The sequence below is a fragment of the Lithobates pipiens genome, unplaced genomic scaffold, assembly GCF_037356315.1.
Source record: "Lithobates pipiens isolate NorthernLeopardFrog02 unplaced genomic scaffold, aLitPip1_a1.2 Scaffold_8, whole genome shotgun sequence".
Lineage (NCBI taxonomy): Eukaryota > Metazoa > Chordata > Amphibia > Anura > Ranidae > Lithobates > Lithobates pipiens.
Genome location: NW_027507903.1, coordinates 376,962,681 through 376,981,184, shown reverse-complemented (window position 1 = coordinate 376,981,184; position 18,504 = coordinate 376,962,681). Strand labels below are relative to the sequence as shown.

The 18,504-nt window shown below is 49.5% G+C and overlaps 1 protein-coding gene across 2 annotated transcripts in view; it reads left to right on the top strand.

Moving 5' to 3' along the window:
• SLC23A1 (solute carrier family 23 member 1) overlaps positions 1–18,504 on the top strand; it is a 1,056,923-nt gene that overhangs the window by 95,672 nt on the left and 942,747 nt on the right. For both annotated transcript variants that reach the window (XM_077473737.1, XM_077473738.1), the window contains exon 3: positions 7,027–7,140. In XM_077473737.1, coding sequence (XP_077329863.1) covers positions 7,027–7,140 — 114 coding nt within the window. The remainder of the gene's footprint in view (positions 1–7,026; positions 7,141–18,504) is intronic.

The window sequence follows — 18,504 nt, the reverse complement described above, 5'->3', positions numbered from 1 at the left end:
TCAGACTGCTCTGGGCCCGTGGCATCCCCGCACTGCTCCCGCACACTGCCGTCACCGCGCTCCTCACGAACCTCCCTCTGGACCTGGCTGGGTTGCTGGCCGCTTCGGCCACCTGGCCAGCCCCCCGAAGCGTTGCTGCACTCCGCTGGGCCGCCTGGCTGTTTGGGCTCCCTCCTGCAGCCACGGCCGACTGCTCACGGCACCTGCGACGAGCCGGGGGGGCAGATCCCTGTGTCGCGCTGGTCTCACCCATCACCGCGCTCCGGCCTCTGCGCTGAGCCGTCCTGCCGTCCCCCCTCCTGGATCCCTGGGGTTGGTGGTCTCTGGGGGGTGCCTGGCTCTTACCTCCCCTCCGCTGCCTGTGCGTGCTCCGCTCCCCCCGCACCGCATCCGGGCTGTAGCGTTCCGGCGGCCGGGAACGCCGCACACGTGGAGCCTCCGCGTCCCCCCCGTTCGGAGCCGATCCCGCGTCCTGGAGTATAGCTGCGACCTGGGCGTGCAGCCAGTCTGCCCCTTGTGCTGTCGCCGCCTCCCGCAATTGCGCTACGAGCGCCGTTAGTGCCACCGGAGCCGCCATTAAAGGAAGGGAAGGAGGACAGAGCGGTAGGAGCGTGTAATCTCTCTCCCCGCCGCTCGCGACTGACGACACTTCCTCCCCTTGCCTCCTTCCTCTCCCGGCAAACAGTTCTTCTCCTGCTGAGGCACCTCCCCTTTTCTTAAAGGAACATGCCTCAGCCTCCCCCCTGACAGCGTGACTGTGCAGTCCGCACATGTCATGCTGTCCCTGCGCTGATCCTCTGCTCCGGGACTCCCTGTTTGCAAAATTTTATAACAAACTATTAAACATGATTTTTTATTTTTTTTTTGCATTTTTTTTGTTTGTTTAGCAAAAAATAAAACTCGCAGCTGTGATTAAATACCACCAAAAGAAAGCTCTATTTGTGGGAAAAAAATGATACAAATTTCATTTGGGTATAGTGTTGTATGCCCGCGCAATTGTCATTCAAAGTGCATCAGCGCTGAAAGCTGAAAATTGGTCTGGGACTGAGGGGGGTTTAAGTGCCCAGTAAGCAAGTGGTTAAAGTACATGAGTACAAAAGAGACCAGACCCAGATGCAACAGTTGGGGGAGCTAGGGCATATGCATAGATAACAATAATATATGAAAGGAAGAACAATGTCAGCCCTCTTGAATACAGGGCACACTTCTGGGCTATATAGGGCTAGCTTGGTATTTCACATAGCAGCAGGTTTGAGGGGTCTATCATTTTAAGCTGTTAGCAAATGAATGCAGCTTAATGGTAGAACTGTGACTGTGAATTGCTAACAGGTGGTTACAACTCACCAAATTCTCGACAGTTCTCTGATGGGTACGAGTTAATTGCACAGTCATGTGGCACAGCGATGGTAGCAATAGGTGGGATGGTGACCTTCGCAGCAGCTCTGTGCAGTAGCATTCTAGATCTCCACAGCATCATAGGATAGTCCCCAAACCGTCAATACTGCAGCAGCCTCCTGGCTCCAATCCCCAGCAGCGTACAGCAAATTCAGCCTGCTCACCAGGCACAGGATAGCAAAGCACCTCCGCTCTTTTCCTGCTCTGGTTGGCATGCCACCCAACTGCCTCAGCTCTTTCCTGAAGTTTCCTTTTTATGTGACCCCTCCTGTTCTCGGGTGTATGTGGGTATTGTAGTTGTTGCCCAGGGATGGTTATGGCTTGGATACGCCTCCAGACTATATCTCCCTGATTGCTTCTGTGTAAGCCAGCCATTAGCTAAACAAGGCATAACTTACATTGCCATCTTGTAGGTGAAAAAGAGTTCTGTAATCAGTAACACTGCCCACTGTTACTGACATAAAAGCATATACCCATGCATTTGTTTACATTCACAATGGCGCCTTAGAGCTGTCATTCACCGAAAGTGTAGCAGCAGATTCAGTCCAGGCCATCAGTCAGTGATTTTTTTTGTTCATTATGATTGATGTGGATCTACATTGTTGGCCCACATGACTGATGTTGAACTGTCAAAAAGTGTGTGTGCATTTTATTTATACTTTTTTTTGTGTGAATGAAATGGGGTATTGTGTACTTCTTATTCACATGAGATGGGGCTTGCCATCTTATTTTTAAAAGGGGTTTCAGATTCTGATAAGCCTCCATCCACAGACCCAGCAACATGTGCTCAGAGTGGGAGAACACAGCACACAGTACACAGCACACTATACCACCAACAACAAGGACCCAGATGAATTTCACTGACTGGCAGATCAGAATTCAGGAACCTCTTACTATACCTGGAAATGTGTAACTAAAAGTAAGCAACCAACAAGATATGTTTATGAATGCACTGCTGCTCTTGGCCAAGACCTGTGATGGCTATGCAGAAATCCCTGTTAGGCACTAGGGATGAGCTTCGAGTTGGAGTCGAACTCAAGTTCGACTCGAACATTGCCTGTTCGCGTGTTCAGCGAACAGTGAACAATTTGGGGTGTTCGCGGCAAATTCGAAAAAGCTGCGGAACACCCTGTACAAGTCTATGGGAGAAATCTAAAGTGCTAATTTTAAAGGCTAATATGCAAGTTACTGTCCTAAAAAGTGTTTGGGGACCTGGCTCCTGCCCCAGGGGACATGTATCAATGCAAAAAAAGTTTTAAAAAAGGCAGTTTTTTCAGGAGCAGTGATTATAATAATAATAATGATTAAAGTGAGACAATAAAAGTATAATATTCCTTTCAATTTCGTACCTGGGGGGGTGTCTATAGTATGCCTGTGAAGGGGCGCATGTTTCCCGTGCTTAGAACTGTCCCTGCACTAAGTGTCATTTCTACAGAAAAAAAATTCATTTAAAATCACTTGCGGCTATAATGAATTGTCAGCTCCAGTAATACAGAGAACACTCATTGAAAGTCATTGATAAAAAAGAAAAAAAGCGTGGGGTTCCCCCAAATTCAATTACCAGGCCCTTCAGGTCTGATATTGATATTAAGGGGAATCCCGTGTCAAATTAAAAATAAAATTGACGTGGGGGTCCCCCTAAAAATCCATACCAGTCCCTTTATCCAAGCACGCAACCTGGCAGGCCGCAGGAAAAGAGGGGGGGATGAGAGAGTACCCCCCCTGAACCGTATCAGGCCACATGCCCTCAACATTGGGAGGATGCTTTGGGGGTCTGTGACCCCTCAAAGCACCATGTCCCCATGTTGATGGGGACAAGGGCCTCATCCCCACAACCCTGGCCCATGGTTGTGGGGGTCTGTGGGCGGGGGGCTTATCAGAATCTGGAAGCCCCCTTTAACAAGGGGACCCCCAGATCCCGGCCCCCCCGTTTGAAATGGTAAGGGGGTACAAAAGTACCCCTACCATTTCACAAAGAAAGTATAAAAAATAGTTAAATAAGACAAACACACTTTTGAAAAATTCCTTTATTAAAAATAAAAAAAATAACAAAAATATTCCAGCGGTGGTAATCCACTCTTGCTATCCAGCGGCGGATGATCACCCCCCTGGGGTCCAGCGATGGCTGATCTGATCCAGCGCAGCGCATCCATCCATCTTCTGTCTCCACGGAGGAGACACTGCGGGGATCCCGGCGGCCTGACGTTTATTATATGCGGAGGGCGGGGCCACCTGTCACCTGACCCCGCCCCCTCTGACGCAATTGGGGAAGCCGGGCTTCCCCAATGACGTATGGGTGACCCCGCCCCCTCTGATGTAACGGAAACCTGTGTTACATCAGAGGGGGCATGGTCACTCATACGTCATTGGGGAAGGCCAGGCTTTCCTCACTAGCGTCAGAGGGGGGCGGGGTCAGGTGACAGGTGGCCCCGCCCTCTGCATATAACAGGCCGCCGGGATCCCCGCAGTGTCTCCTACGTGGAGACAGAAGATGGATGGATGCGCTGCGCTGGATCAGATCGGCCATCGCTGGACCCCAGAGAGATAATCATCTGTCACTGGATAGCAAGAGTGGATTACCACCGCTGGAATCTTTTTTTTATTTTTTTATTTTTAATAAAGGAATTTTTCAAAAGTGTGTTTGTCTTATTTAACTATTTTTTTACACTTTCTTTGTGAAATGGTAGGGGTACCTTTGTACCCCCTTACCATTTCAAACAGGTGGGGCAGGATCTGGGGGTCCCCTTGTTAAAGGGGGCTTCCAGATTCTGATAAGCCCCCTGCCCGCAGACCCCCACAACCACCGGCAAGGGTTGTGGGGATGAGGCCCTTGTCCCCATCAACATGGGGACATGGTGCTTTGAGGGGTCACAGACCCCCAAAGCATCCTCCCAATGTTGAGGGCATGTGGCCTGGTACGGTTCAGGAGGGAGGCGCTCTCTCGCCCCCCCTCTTTTCCTGCGGCCTGCCAGGTTGCGTGCTCGGATAAAGGGTCTGGTTGTGGATTTTTAGGGGGACTCCCACGTCAATTTTCTTTTTATTTGACATGGGGTTCCCCTAAATATCCATACCAGACCTGAAGGGTCTGGTATGGATATTTAGGGGGAACCCCACGTCAATTTTATTTTTAATTTGACGCTTTTTTTTTTATCAATGACTTTCAATGAGTGTTCTATTATGTAATTAGTATTACAGGAGGTGACAATTCATTATAGCTGCAAATGATTTTAAATGAATTTTTTTTCTGCAGAAATGACATGCGCCCCTTCACAGGCATACTATAGATACCCCCCAGGTACTAAATTTAAAGGAATATTACACTTTTATTGTTTCACTTTAATCATTATTAAAATCACCGCTCCTGAAAAAAGGCAGGTTTTTTAAAACTTTTTTTGCATTTATCCAAGTCTCCTGGGGCAGGACCTAGGTCCCCAAACACTTTTTAGGACAGTAACTTGCATATTAGCCTTTAAAATTAGCACTTTCGATTTTGAACGTTCGAGTCCCATATACTTTAATAGGGTTCTAAAGTTCACACAAAGTTTAGGTCTGTTTGCAGGTTCTGGTGCAAACCGAACCGGGGGGTGTTCGGCTCATCCTTATTAGGCACATGCTGCCAAAACACACCGGTTATAAGTGGCAGCGTGCTTATGTACAAACATACTGGCACAGTATAGGTATAGGGATATCCTTGTATAGGGGTTTTATATTTGTATAGGGGTTTTACATTTAATTTCTCTTTTTTTTATTTCTTTATTTTTTTTTAGTCCCTTAGGACTGAGAAGTGTTACAGTAGAGAAGAACTAAAAACATAGTGAGGACATATTTTAGCGTGCTCTGCAAATCTATATCTCTTATACTAGTAGTTTTCCTGCAGTCTGTTTTTATTACCCATGCCTGAGAAGACTAATTACCCCAAGACCTGCTCAAAGTAGTCTACTGGCTCAATTCAACACTTTTTCAGATAGCTTTCTTCATCCCGCACAGTGCCAGCTTGCTCACACCAAACCCTGGCTGGCTTTCTTGTCCTCTATTTCCACCAGCTGTTGGCACCTCAATGCACTTTTGGTGATTCCTCCATTCTCATGCTGTAGTCTACTGTTAGACATTTGATGCTTGGTAAACCAGTTGCCTTTTTTCTGATGGCTTGCATTGTTGAGAATTTAGCTATTAGTTTATTACTGTTTCCTCCTATTGTACCAAATTCTTTACTATTACATCCCTTTATGCATGCTGCTGTACACAGGCCCCTTGAGGTGGACCAGTGTGGCACCTCTGCTCTATCACACCTGGTGGCCTAATGGATGTGCCCATGCCTACAGCAATGCAAATTTTCTTTGTAATCATGCCTTAATGGCTCTATTAATTGGGTAATTTATTATTTGATTTTAAGGGTTTACTTTTTTCTAATCTGATAATCTGATCTCCCAAATCTCCCGATGAATGCAAGCACACTCCTTTTAATGTCTGTGGTGGATGAGAGCTAGACTAGCTCTTCTGCCTCAGACACAACAAAATATGTGAGATATATGCAATTTATAGTATCTCACATATTTTGTACACCCCTCACCTGACCTCCTAAAGAAGCAAACTTTTTTCTGAGAAGCATATCAAGAATTCAGGGTCTGTCTCTCCCCCAGCCTTCAGACTTTGAATATGACAACATTACTTGTGTTTGCACAGACAGATTATATTAATGTAACATGTGTATATTTCGGATGGAAGTGTGACATAACTCTTGAATGCATACCAAAAAATAATATTTTTGATTTTTAAAAATCTGCGTTTGGTACCCCAAAAGTCTGCTTGTCACTTTTTTCTTATTCGATTGTTTATTGATATACAAGATGTGGCCCCTTGTTACCTAGTCCCACCCCATACTCAGACTATAAAACTCCATTAGCAATCTCCTCCAGGTCCTCAGACCTTCTCCTGCTAAGACCAAAACTGCAAATTCTTGCAGATATCTTTCAGGGGCAGCAGCTGCAGGAGATCTGGAACCCCCCACGGAGTGGAAAGAACCCTATAAAAAAAGCCTCCCGGACAATTATCAGCTCCCCAGCCACCTTCTGGATGCCTCATTCCAGGGATTGGCTGGGGCATGATAAATATTCACTGGTCATTTAACTCTCCCTGCCCAATATTTTAGAAACTTCTCCCAGAAGCAGGCAGGAAAAATCAAACATCCAGTTTAGTGAAGTGAAGTCAAAAACAAAATTTTGTCTAGCAGCATAACTAGAGGCGAGTGCTACACATATTTAGAAATTTTAATAATTGATGAATAAGTGCTGATGAAGTATCCACTAATCTCCATCACAGAAAAGGTATTGTTTCCTTATCCTTTGAATGGTACACAGAATGAGAACTAATCAGATCTGAATCAAAACATAATTACTGTTGTTTGGATTACAAAGTAAAACCGTGCATAAAGGTATTCCTCAACTACCAGTATGCATGTTGGCATAAAAAGAAACGGCCATGTACTATACGTACCTTGCAATCAAAGCTGCTTGGTATGCAAAGTGGCAGTTTTAAATTTTGTTTTGCTACACTAAAATGTCAGTTTGTTTTCAGCACTCTGTTTACTTTTCATGTTGTTGCTCCCACTTATTTTTGCTGTTTATTTAACAGAATGATGATGTTTCCACACCTGAAACAACAGAAAAGAAAACGACAGAATTTGACATGCTTTATAAGATAGAAGATGTTCCTCCATGGTATCTTTGCATTTTCCTGGGATTACAGGTACATTAAAAATGTTTTGCTATAGGATAAATGCTTGCATTTAAGTGAATATCAATAAAGAAAACTACTGCATAAATGAGAATGCTGAATTTAGTAATATTGCAAGTACAATCTGTTTTAATCAGAACTCCAATTTAACAACCCAATGTGTGTATGTGTGTGTGTGTGTGTGTGTGTGTGTGTGTGTGTGTGTGTGTGTGTGTATTGTGGTAGTATGGTACCCCACCAGCAGAAGGATGCAGGGTTCTCAACCAGGCAGGTTGAGGGGCTCCAGGGGAGTTGTTTATTTGGGAGGAAACTGGCTTTTCGGTTTCCTCATTGCTTACAAAAATCCAATTGGGGACCTGGATCCCGGAGATTCCATAGTGTTATGGGTGGGACGGAATCTCCAATCCTGGGACCGGGTTTTGGGAACAGCCAGAAGTCTGGCTGGTTGATTGTACAGGTGGGTCCTGGGCTTATAACAGAGCCAAGACCAGGGTTCTGGGCTCCACCCTCCTGAGGAGTCCAGGCAAGCAAGGGGGAAGCATGCATGTCTGCATGGTATAGCCAGAGGGCCCAAAGCTGTGGGCAAAGACGATAAAAAGAGGTACAGTAGTTGTACAACATCTCTGTTATAGGGATACGAGGGCTGAAGTGTAAAGCCTGAACGGCAGTACTTCTGAAGAGAGCCAGGTGGCTTGGTATTTTTCTGTTTTTTTATTACGTTGTTGCTGTGGAAAGCTGAAATCCCTGTGTGGGAAACCCACCTGTTATTGGACGTGTTTTCTTTTACTTTTAATAAAAGTGGGCCAACAAGCCCTTAAATGGCATAACTGGCGTGGACTCTGCTCACTGGTGTGCTCTACACAGAGGCTTAAAAAAATATATATATCACAAGTGGTGGAGAATGTGGGCATAACTGAAGATCCTTGCATATACCAGTGAGCTATTGCAAGAAACTGCCTGTGCTCTGCAGAGTGTGCAGCAGGTGGTGTACCTGGAAGGGAGAGGCCCCTTAAAAAGACAGTACTCCTGTTGTTGCTCTGTGTAGTGGAGTGTCTGCAAATATGAAGAGTCCACCAGCATTTGAATCTGTAGTGGATTGGTGCAAGCGGCACCTGGCAGGAATTAACCAAGCTACAGAGGAAAGCAAGCCAACCCTCAGGGCAAGGGGAAAGCGGCTGGATGTCCATAACTGGAAGAGGGGTGTTGTTGCCCCAGGCAATGCTGCTGCAGTTAAAACAGTAGCTATTGTGAAAGATGTGAATGTGTCACAGCATGAGACAGGATCCAGCAGAGAGAAGCCCATGCTATATGCAAGGAGAGAGGCTGATCAAAGGCTGAGGATGAGAGTGGTTGCACATAGCAACGCAGAGGAAGCCAGTCGGGCTGTCTCTGTACCATGGGCTATGTCTAATAAGGATCGTGGAAAGTGGCTTGAGGATATATCATGTTGGAGAGAGCCAGCAAAGTACTGCTGGGAGAGTGAAATTTATGCATGAAAGGAGCTGCAGTAGAGATTTGGTTCAGGGTCCCCACAAAGAGGCCTGTGCATTCCGGCCAGCTGGGAATCACCAGGAGAGAATCGCTTTGGGAAAAAATCATCCAGTACCATGCCTGGAATGTGGCCAGCTGGGGCATGGCATGTTTTCTTGCCCTAGGTTATGGAATACGGCTGGAGATAATGTTGCTGAGAAAAAAGTTTTGTCTGTAGGCCCAGATTCCTGTGAAAATATGTTTCCAGTCACCCCTAGCAACAAGGAGTTTCCTGTTGTGCCTGCAGGGGGTGCTAAACAGTGGGAGATGCCTGCTGTAGTTTCATCCCATGGCCACCAGGAGGAGTTGGCCAGTAAAAGTGCAGCCGAGGACTGGTGCATAAGACAATATACTCAAATGAAGATGGTGACCCCAACTACTGTGGTGGGTAAGACTGTCTGTCTTTAATGAAATGATGGCTGGAACTGCCGATTTCATGTATAAAAAGACTGGTTACGAGACTGTCCATGATGATGTGAGAGTGACCCCAGTTAGTGGGGCCACTGAATGTGCACTTGAGAATGACTTTTCCCTATACAGTGGGAATGCAAGGGTTAAAATCCAAATAGAACTTGTGTTGGTGACTAAAAGTGTTGTGTCTAATGACTATCGGGCTCAAGTTGGCCGTGGGCTAGGACAACCTGCAAAAGCTAAAAATGCTTGACCAGTGTAGCCTTATACCCCATAACCCAATTATCCCCCAACTTTTACCTCCCCCTTACCTTTACCCGATTAACAGATGAGACCACACCTTTCTTTGGAGTAAAATGGCCACAACAGCCTTTATTAACAACTTAGTATCACTCCAACAATATATATATGTGGGAAGGCTGATTCTCCCTGGAGGAGGGTGTGATCGGCGGGGCTGCTGGGAGCCCGCCTGGTGATCAGCCGCCCGCTGGATCCTCTCTCCCCTTGCTCGCATGGCGGCGGGGGGGAGGGGGGTGGTCGGCCGCCCGCCGGCTTCTCTCTCCCATTGCTCACATGGCGGGGGGGTGGTCGGCCGCCCGCTGGCTCCTCTCTCCCTTTGCTCGCATGGCGGCAGGGGGGGGTGGTCGGCCACCGCTGGCTCCGCTCCCCATGCATGTCCGTCGCCAGAGCTGCCGAGAGCCCGCCTGGTGATCGGTCAGCTTCTGGATCTTCTCTCCCCTTGCTCATGTGGGGTGGGGTGGTATCGGCTGCTTGCCTAAGTGAGCATCTCTCGGTGGGTCCTGGTGCTTGAAAGGGGGATGGGCTGTCACCCACCTGTTGCTCCTTTCCTCCCCACAGCGCAGACTGGCATCTCTGCTGCAGTGATGGAGGATCCCAGTCCACCCAGGTTGCTGCTTTACTTGTTGGTTGTTTCTTTGGTCGGTGTTATATTGGGGTCAGCCCGGGTGTCTGTGGTAGCTTCCACCAGCAATTTTCTGTCATAGCATTCTGTTATAGCGTTTTGCCAGCGTTTTTCTGTCATAGCGTTTTTCCAGCGGTTTTCTGTCATAGCGTTTTTCCAGCGGTTTTCTGTCATAGCGTTCTGCCTGCGGTTTTCTGTCATAGCGTTCTGCCTGCGTTTTCTGTCATAGCGTTCTGCCTGCGTATTTCTGTCATAGCGTTCGGCCCAGCATTTTCTGTCACAGCGTTCGGCCCAGCATTTTCTGTCACAGCGTTCGGCCCAGCATTTTCGGTCATAGCATTTAGTCCAGCTTTTCTGTCATAGCGTTCGGTCCAGTATTTCCGTCATAGCGCTCTGTCCAGCATGGCGGTCATAGTGTTTTGCCCCTGGGTTCCTGTCATAGCATTCTGCCCGGCATGTCTGTCATAGCGTTTCTGCCCCAGGTTATCTGTCATAGCTTTCCCGCCCCAGGTTATCTGTCATAGCGTTCCCGCCCCAGGTTATCTGTCATAGCGTTCCCGCCCCAGGTTATCTGTCATAGCGTTCCCGCCCCAGGTTATCTGTCATAGCGTTCCCGCCCCAGGTTATCTGTCATAGCGTTCCCGCCCCAGGTTATCTGTCATAGCGTTCCCACTTCAGGTATTTTGTCAGTGTTCTGCCCCTGGATTTCTGTCTTAGCGTTCTGCCAGCATGTCGCTCATAGCGTTCTACCCAGGTTAACTTTTAGCATTCCTGTCATGGCATTGTCGTGAAATTTTTTCTGTCAGTATTTCTGTCATAGTGTTTCTGCCCAGCGTTTCTGTCATGGTGTTTCAACCTCGGTGTTTGGCCTCAGAAGGGCGTTGTTCACTTATGACATACTCTGGTAGGTTTGTCTGCATTGATTGTCATGTCTCATCGTATATGTGTTCATGTTTGTACCGGGGTCAGTTAGCTAGGGCTCGCACATTGGGATCTGTCACGTCTACAGATCCATACGGGCTGAGGTTTCGTTAATTGATTGTTGTCCACAGTCTTCTCGCCCGTATACCATACGTCATACGATGCATGTTCATTCACCACATCTTTACGACTACCCACCACGGCCTGTGAGTACACTAGCCCTGAGTTTCCAGTTAATTACCTGTATCTGCGCTGCAGGTTACTCGGGCTCACTTGCCACTCACACAAGGGGGGGGGGGGGGTCTGTCGTCAGGTTCATGTACGCGCAGTGGTCTGGACATTTCTGCTCATGTTTCATAGGTTAGACAGAGGGGCGTTGTTGTTCTCATGTCTGATTGTCTATCATTTGTCTAGTTTGTGTTTTAGGTTGGGCATCCATACCAATATTGACCGTGCTTACACTCACTTCCTTCAGTTCGGCCATGGTTGGGGGGGCTAGCGGATTGGTGCTGATATCGTTTCGCCATTGGGTTCACCCTTGGGTCAGAAGCAGTCGTCTATTTTCTTCAGTTGATGTCCTGTTGTGTTGAGGCCCTGGTTACCGCCCAGGGATGTGTAGTCAGGGTGTGTCCTAGCCACGGTCCTTGGGTGGTGGGTTTTATATTTTTGGGCGACGTCGTCATGATTCTGGATTCCACTCACAGCTCCGAGCTTGTGTCTAGGAGGTTGCCTGGAGTACTGCTCAGGGACATTGGTCCAGTCATCTTGCTGATCCCCGGTCTGTTCCAGGTGGGGGCTTCAGTCACTTGGGCATGGCTGTAACATGCCATGGGACTTATTTCTCTGGGTTGGAGTCTGACTCTCCTTCCTTGGTTAAGGATTCGGTCTTGGTTGTTAGGTCTCAGGCTGAAGCATGACCTGTTCGCATCCGGTGGGACCAGTCTGTCTTGGTGTCTCCATGTTGATGATGCTCATTGCCATGGCACCTACTCCATCACATCCATCGGGCAGCCAGCTTTTCCTCTCCTATCACTGGTATTTTTGGCACTCACCCTCTCACTTCCTCCTACCAGGTATGGGAAGGGGTGTTTCACGCTGCTTCCTCTGGTGTCTGTTGTAGGGGTTCTTCGGGTCAGCCATTGCTCTCTTTTCCCCACGTATCCTCTCATTCATAGCAGTTCATTCTCATGTCCGGGTTACCTTGGGCATCAGGCTCATCCTATCCTTCACGGGACATTCAATTGGGTTTGCGTAGCTTGCAGGCTCTAAGGAGGTTCCTTCTCATCTCCAGGTCAGGAGTCGGTGGGTTCTACTCTCACAGCGGATACTTACCGGTTACTTACGGTTGGCGTTTGGGCATACGTCATTTTATGGATGGGATCTTTACCTTCCCTCTCCCACCTAAACTTGTGTCTTTTTGCCCTCTTTTCAGGCATACTGACCATCCAGGCCATGGCACACCTCAGGCCTTGTTTCTTAAGTAATATTGCATTTCCCACTTGAAGACTCTGATTACAAATATATTAACATAACATTAACAATTAACATAATATTAACATAACAACCATAACCGGCCCATTCTGGTGATCTCTGATGGTGACCCATAACTCCACCAAACACCAAAAGTCACTTTTCCAGGCCCCCACCTGTAACCGGTCGGAGACAGCCTCCCACAGTGACACATACCAGTATTCCATCCACAGGTTCTGGAATACAACGGAGGGGCCGATACTATTGATGAGCCCCCCACCCCATCAGATCACCTCTGATTTACGTCAACCGTCAAAGACCACCAGGAACACCTCCACAGCCCAAGAGGGGGACCACCTCGCCCTTGAGGGCATCCCCACACCTGCAAGGACTTCCTAATACCGTCCTGCAAACCGAGGGACCAAAGGTCAATGCCCACATCCGAAAGGTGAACACCGTCCTTCTTTAGATAAAGCCCGACGTTAACCTCCAACTCCCGGTGACGGACCACGATCCCTCCATTTTTGGCCACAAACCTCCCAATCACCTTATTAATCCTAATCCTGGTTTTCTCAATGCTCGCCACCGACCGGGCCCACCGCCAAACTGTTCTGGCCACAATGTCAGACCATACCAGAATGGTATTCGGAAACTTCTCCCGCAGATGCATAAAGTCCGCCTTGATGTCCGCCATTATGTCCCTTACTTTTCGAATCCCCAAATCATTTCCCCCACGTGGATCACCAATAGGGATGAGCCGAACACCCCCCTGTTCGGTTCGCACCAGAACCTGCAAACAGACCTAAACTTCGTGTGAACTTTAGAACCCTATTAAAGTCTATGGGACTCGAACGTTCACAATCTAAAGTGCTCATTTTAAAGGGTAATATGCAGGTTACTGTCCTAAAAAGTGTTTGGGGACCCGGGTCCTGCCCCAGGGGACATGGATCAATGCAAAAAAAGTTTTAAAAACGGCCGTTTTTTCAGGAGCAGTGATTTTAATAATGATTAAAGTGAAACAATAAAAGTGTAATATTCCTTTAAATTTCGTAGCTGGGGGGTATCTATAGTATGCCTGTGAAGGGGCTCATGTTTCTGGTGCTTAGAACTGTCCCTGCACAAAGTGTCATTTGTGCAGGAAAAAAAGTCTTTTAAAATCACTTGCGGCTATTGTCGGGTCCCGTAATACAGAGAACACTCAATGAGTGTTCTCTGCATTAGCCGACAATTCATTCATTCATTGATAAAAAATAAAATAAAAAAAAAAGCGTGGGGGTTCCCCTAAATTCAATTACCAGGCCCTTCAGGTCTGACATGGATATTAAGGGGAACCCCGTGTCAAATTTAAAAAAAAATTGACGTGGGGGTCCCCCTAAATATCCATAACCAGACCCTTCAGGTCTGATATGGATATTAAGGGGAACCCCGCATCAAATTAAAAAAAAAATTGACGTGGGGGTCCCCCTAAAAATCCAAATCAGACCCTTTATCCGAGCACGCAACCTGGCAGGCCGCAGGAAAAGAGGGGGGGGACGAGAGAGCGGCCATCCCTCCCTCCTGAACCGTACCAGGCCACATACCCTCAACATTGGGAGGATGCTTTGGGGTCTGTAACCCCTCAAAGCACCTTGTCCCCATGTTGATGAGGACAAGGGCCTCATCCTCACAACCCTGGCCGTTGGTTGTGAGGGTCTGCGGGCGGGGGGCTTATCAGAATCTGGAAGCCCCCTTTAACAAGGGGACCCCCAGATCCCGCCCCCCCCCTGTTTGAAATGGTAAGGGGGTACAAAAGTACCCCTACCATTTCACAAAGAAAGTGTCAAAATGGTTAAATAAGACAAACACACTTTTGAAAAATTCCTTTATTAAAAAAAAAAAAAATTTAAAAAAAGATTCCAGCGGTGCTAATCCACTCTTGCTATCCAGCGACGGGTCTCCGGGGTCCAGCGATGGATGATCATATCCAGCGACGGGGGATCTCTCAGTCCAGCGCTGTCCATACATCCTTCTTCTGTCTCCACTCCGGAGACACTGCAGAGATCCCAGCGCTGACGTTTCTTATATTAGGAGGGCGGGGCCACCCGTCACCTGACCCCGCCCCTCTGACGCTGGAGAGGGAAGCCAGGGGTTCCCCAGTGACGTGTGGGTGACCCCGCCCCTCTGATGTAACACAGGTTTCCGTTACATCAGAGGGGGCGGGGTCACCCACACGTCACTGGGGAACCCCTGGCTTCCCTCTCCAGCATCAGAGGGGCGGGGTCAGGTGACGGGTGGCCCCGCCCTCCAAATATAAGAAACGTCAGCGCTGGGCTCTCTGCAGTGTCTCCGGAGTGGAGACAGAAGAAGGATGTATGGACAGCGCTGGACTGAGAGATCCTCCGTCGCTGGATATGATCATCCATCGCTGGACCCGGAGATCCGTCGCTGGATAGCAAGAGTGGATTAGCACCGCTGGAATCTTTTTTTAATTTTTTTTATTTTTAATAAAGGAATTTTTCAAAAGTGTGTTTGTCTTATTTAACCATTTTGACCCATTCCAAAAAGGTGCTAAACTACTCAAAAAACGCACACGAAATGGAGTAACCCATCGGCAGGCACTTATCCACATAGAATTGGTCCTGCCAACGGCACCCCAACAACCGAAAGCTGTCCCGATGGACCGGAAGCAGACGAAAAGCCGATTCAACGTCAGCCTTTGCCATAAGCGCTCCACGCCCATACCGGCGCACCTATCGGACCACCACGTCAAAAGACGTGTAGGAAACCGTGCACGCATCCGGGTCAATAAAATCATTGACCGAACCCCCTTTCAGAAAGGACAAGTGGTGGATCAGCCGAAACTTAGAAGCTTCCTTCTTGCAAACAACTCCCAATGGGGAAACCACCAAGTCCTCCCAAGGCTTAGACGCAAACGGCCCCCCCATATGGCCCAACGCCACCTCTTTTCCCAATTTGTCGTCCACCACCCCCGGGTGTTCCATCGCCGACTTCAAATTCCTTGCCACCGGCGGAACCACCGCCAAAGAACAAGGAATCCTGAACCCGTCCCGAAAACCCGAAGCCAATAGACTCGCCGCCGCCCTATCCGGATACTTACTTAGAAAAGGAAGCATCCTTCCACTTTCACCGGTGTCATCCCTCTTTTGCGCAGCGTCTCCAGCCCGCTTCCCTCTCTTGAAACACTTGGACAGCATGTGGGCTCCCCCACACCCTGAGCACTCGTGTTTAAACTTGCATCCACCCCCGAACTTGCAGGCTCCCTCATTGAACTGCCAGCAGACCCCCCATTTTTTTCCGGCTGGCAGCCCTGAGGACGACGCACTCCCGCCCCCCCCCTGAAGAAACTGAGGTGGGGCCCGCACAGAAGACATAAGCCTCATCCAGAGGCTGATGTCCTTATAATCCCAACGCAGTTCTGCCCGGACGGCCTTCCGCTGACGGAATTGCTTGTCATACCGCAGCCAGGCGACTCCCCCATAAACCCTATGCGCTTCCCCAATGGCATCCATATAGCAGAAGAGAGCCGAGCACTGCTCGGGGTGAGTCTCGCCAATAACTCTAGCCAAGATGGCGAATGCCTGGAGCCAGTTCTGAAAAGTCAGCGGAATCAACCGATACCGCCGCTTCTCCTCGTCCTTCTTAGAACTATCCGGCTTAACCCTGTCCAGGTTAAACTTCTCCAATGGGAGCAGCGAGAAGATTTCTACATACTCACCCTTTACTATCATCGTGCGAACCTCAGGTTTCAAGTGCGCTCCCAGCGGCTCCATGAAGCACGGATAAACCTTGCACCGGGCTGCATCAGCGATCCTGACCACGTCGGTCTGCACAGTCGGCTCCCTGGCGCCGGTCGCCCCCACCTGCTGCGCGGTTGTGTCCACCCCCACCAGTGCCACGGCAGGGGCCAGCGAGGGCGCCCCTCCCCCGACCTGTCGAGCATCCTTCTCGGGGGTCCCCACCCCCGGCGCCGACCACGGCGCGGCTGGCCCCGCAGGACCCCGGCCCCTATCAAATTTAGCCACTAACACACGCAAACCCTCCAAAAGATCGCTAACCTGTGCTGCGGCCCCGTCCACGGCAGGGGCAGTCCTCGCCGCTGACCCGACCACAGCCACAGTCCCATTCCCCGCGGCAGGCACCACCAACACCCCTGTGCCTACCCGTACCACCCCCAGCAAATCCTGCAAAGCACTAGAAAAAGTCAAAGGGTTCATAGACTCACCAGGCTGACCAGGGCCTCGCCCCACCGCTGGTCTGCTGCTCTCCCACACTGGTGCTGGCTGCTCCTCCTCCTCTGACAGTTCTCCCTCAGACCGATCGGAACGACCCTCAGCCAATGGTGCAGGCAGCCCCCCGAGCGACGGGACTCCCGAGGCCGTCCCCTCCGACCCCGACGGGGCCTGCCCCCATGAAACCGAACTCCTTGACTCAGACCGGCGTAGCATACCAGACCTGAGGGCCTCCCTCGAGCTGTCCCGTGATCCTCCTGCCCCCGATGCAGTAGCCAGCCTACCGTCCGGGCGAGCGGAATTTGCGGTCTTGCTGCCAGTCCCCCGGGATCCATCGCTCTTACCCGCCATTCTTCCGGATGTCCCACCTGCGTTGCTGGGGCCTGCCATGTCCTCCCCCCTGCTGCCAGAGAAGTGGCGCCATGCTGGCCCGTGGCCCCACCCCCCGCGATAGGCTGGCGGCGTCTTGACCGCCTGAGGCCTACCGTGTCGCACAGCACCCCTTTTCGCTGGGGGAATCACTCCATGCTCCCTAGGGCTCCGAACCGCACAAGGTGGCCGAGGTGCAGGCCCGGGGGAATAACGCGCCGAATGCCGCGACCTCCGCTCACGGTGTGTCCGCTCACCCTGCCGCCGATCAGTCCCCGCATCCACCGCCATCGATGACACTTGATCCCACAGCCACTCCGGACCCATCACCGCCGCTGCCCGCCTCAGTCCCACCATGATTTCCGCGACATCTGCCATTGTGAGAGGAGCAGTGGTAAAAAAACTGTCTCCTCTTCCTGATTCTCTCCACAGACTGATTCTCCACTCCACCCACTCCCTTTTATAAAGCTCCCCTCCTTCCTCCACAAAATTAACCTGAGAGCCAGCCTCCTGACTTCCCCTCTTCCTTTGCAGGACCATTAACCCTTGGTGTCACTTAGTCACCACTGTCATGCCCGGCCCTCCATTAACCCTTGCAGTGTCATTCCGTGCCTCTCTATAAGTGTTACTGTTAATGAAATGTTTGCTGCTGTTGGGAAAACTTTTGTTCTGAAAGAACCTGGGGTTATCAAAAATGGGCCATTGCCAGTAGCAACTGGTGGTAAGACAGCACAGTTGACAACTGGTGGTAAGACAGCACAGTTGACAGCACAAATTTCCCTGGAACGCCCCATAATATTCGCTGTTCGGCAAATGGGCGAAAACCCGATGTTCGAGATGAACTTACGTTCAACTCTAACATTGAGCTCATCCCTACTCTCTAAGCATTATTTTAAAAGGTTCTTCAAAATGCCAAACCTATTTTTTTCTAACTGCTCACAAACATCAGAATGCTGCTCAAAGTGCCATCCTCTAACCCCTCAACTTTGTCCATACTCCCCTCCATTTTTCTTCTTTACTCTTTCCCCTTTTCATTATTTCCTTCCTTCCTCTACTTTTTCAAACTATCGCCTTTTTTCTTTGTACAGTACTAGTGAAAAAGGACGATACTGATCAACTTTATGATTAGAGAACAGAAGCAATGATTGCTTGAAGTGGTTTTAAAGACAGAAGATTTTTTACCTCTCCATGCAAGCCCCCCCACTTACCCAAGCCCGATCGCAGAGTCTCTCTTGGCTCTCTTCCACATCATTAGCTCAGAGGTAGAATCAACGGCATTGGCTCCTGCTACGGTCAACCACAGCCAGTTAGGAGGGAGCGTGGGGTGGGGCTGAGCCATGGTCTTTGTTTCAATGGACACGCAGAGCTTGGGAGTGAGCATGCATGAGTGCCCCCATAGAAAGCGACTTGCTATGAGGGCACTTGGTGGGGAGGAAGAGCCATGGGACCAGAGAAAAGGAGGATTGGGGCTGCTCTGTGCAAAGCCATTGCACAGAGCAGGGAAGTATGACATGTTTGTTATTT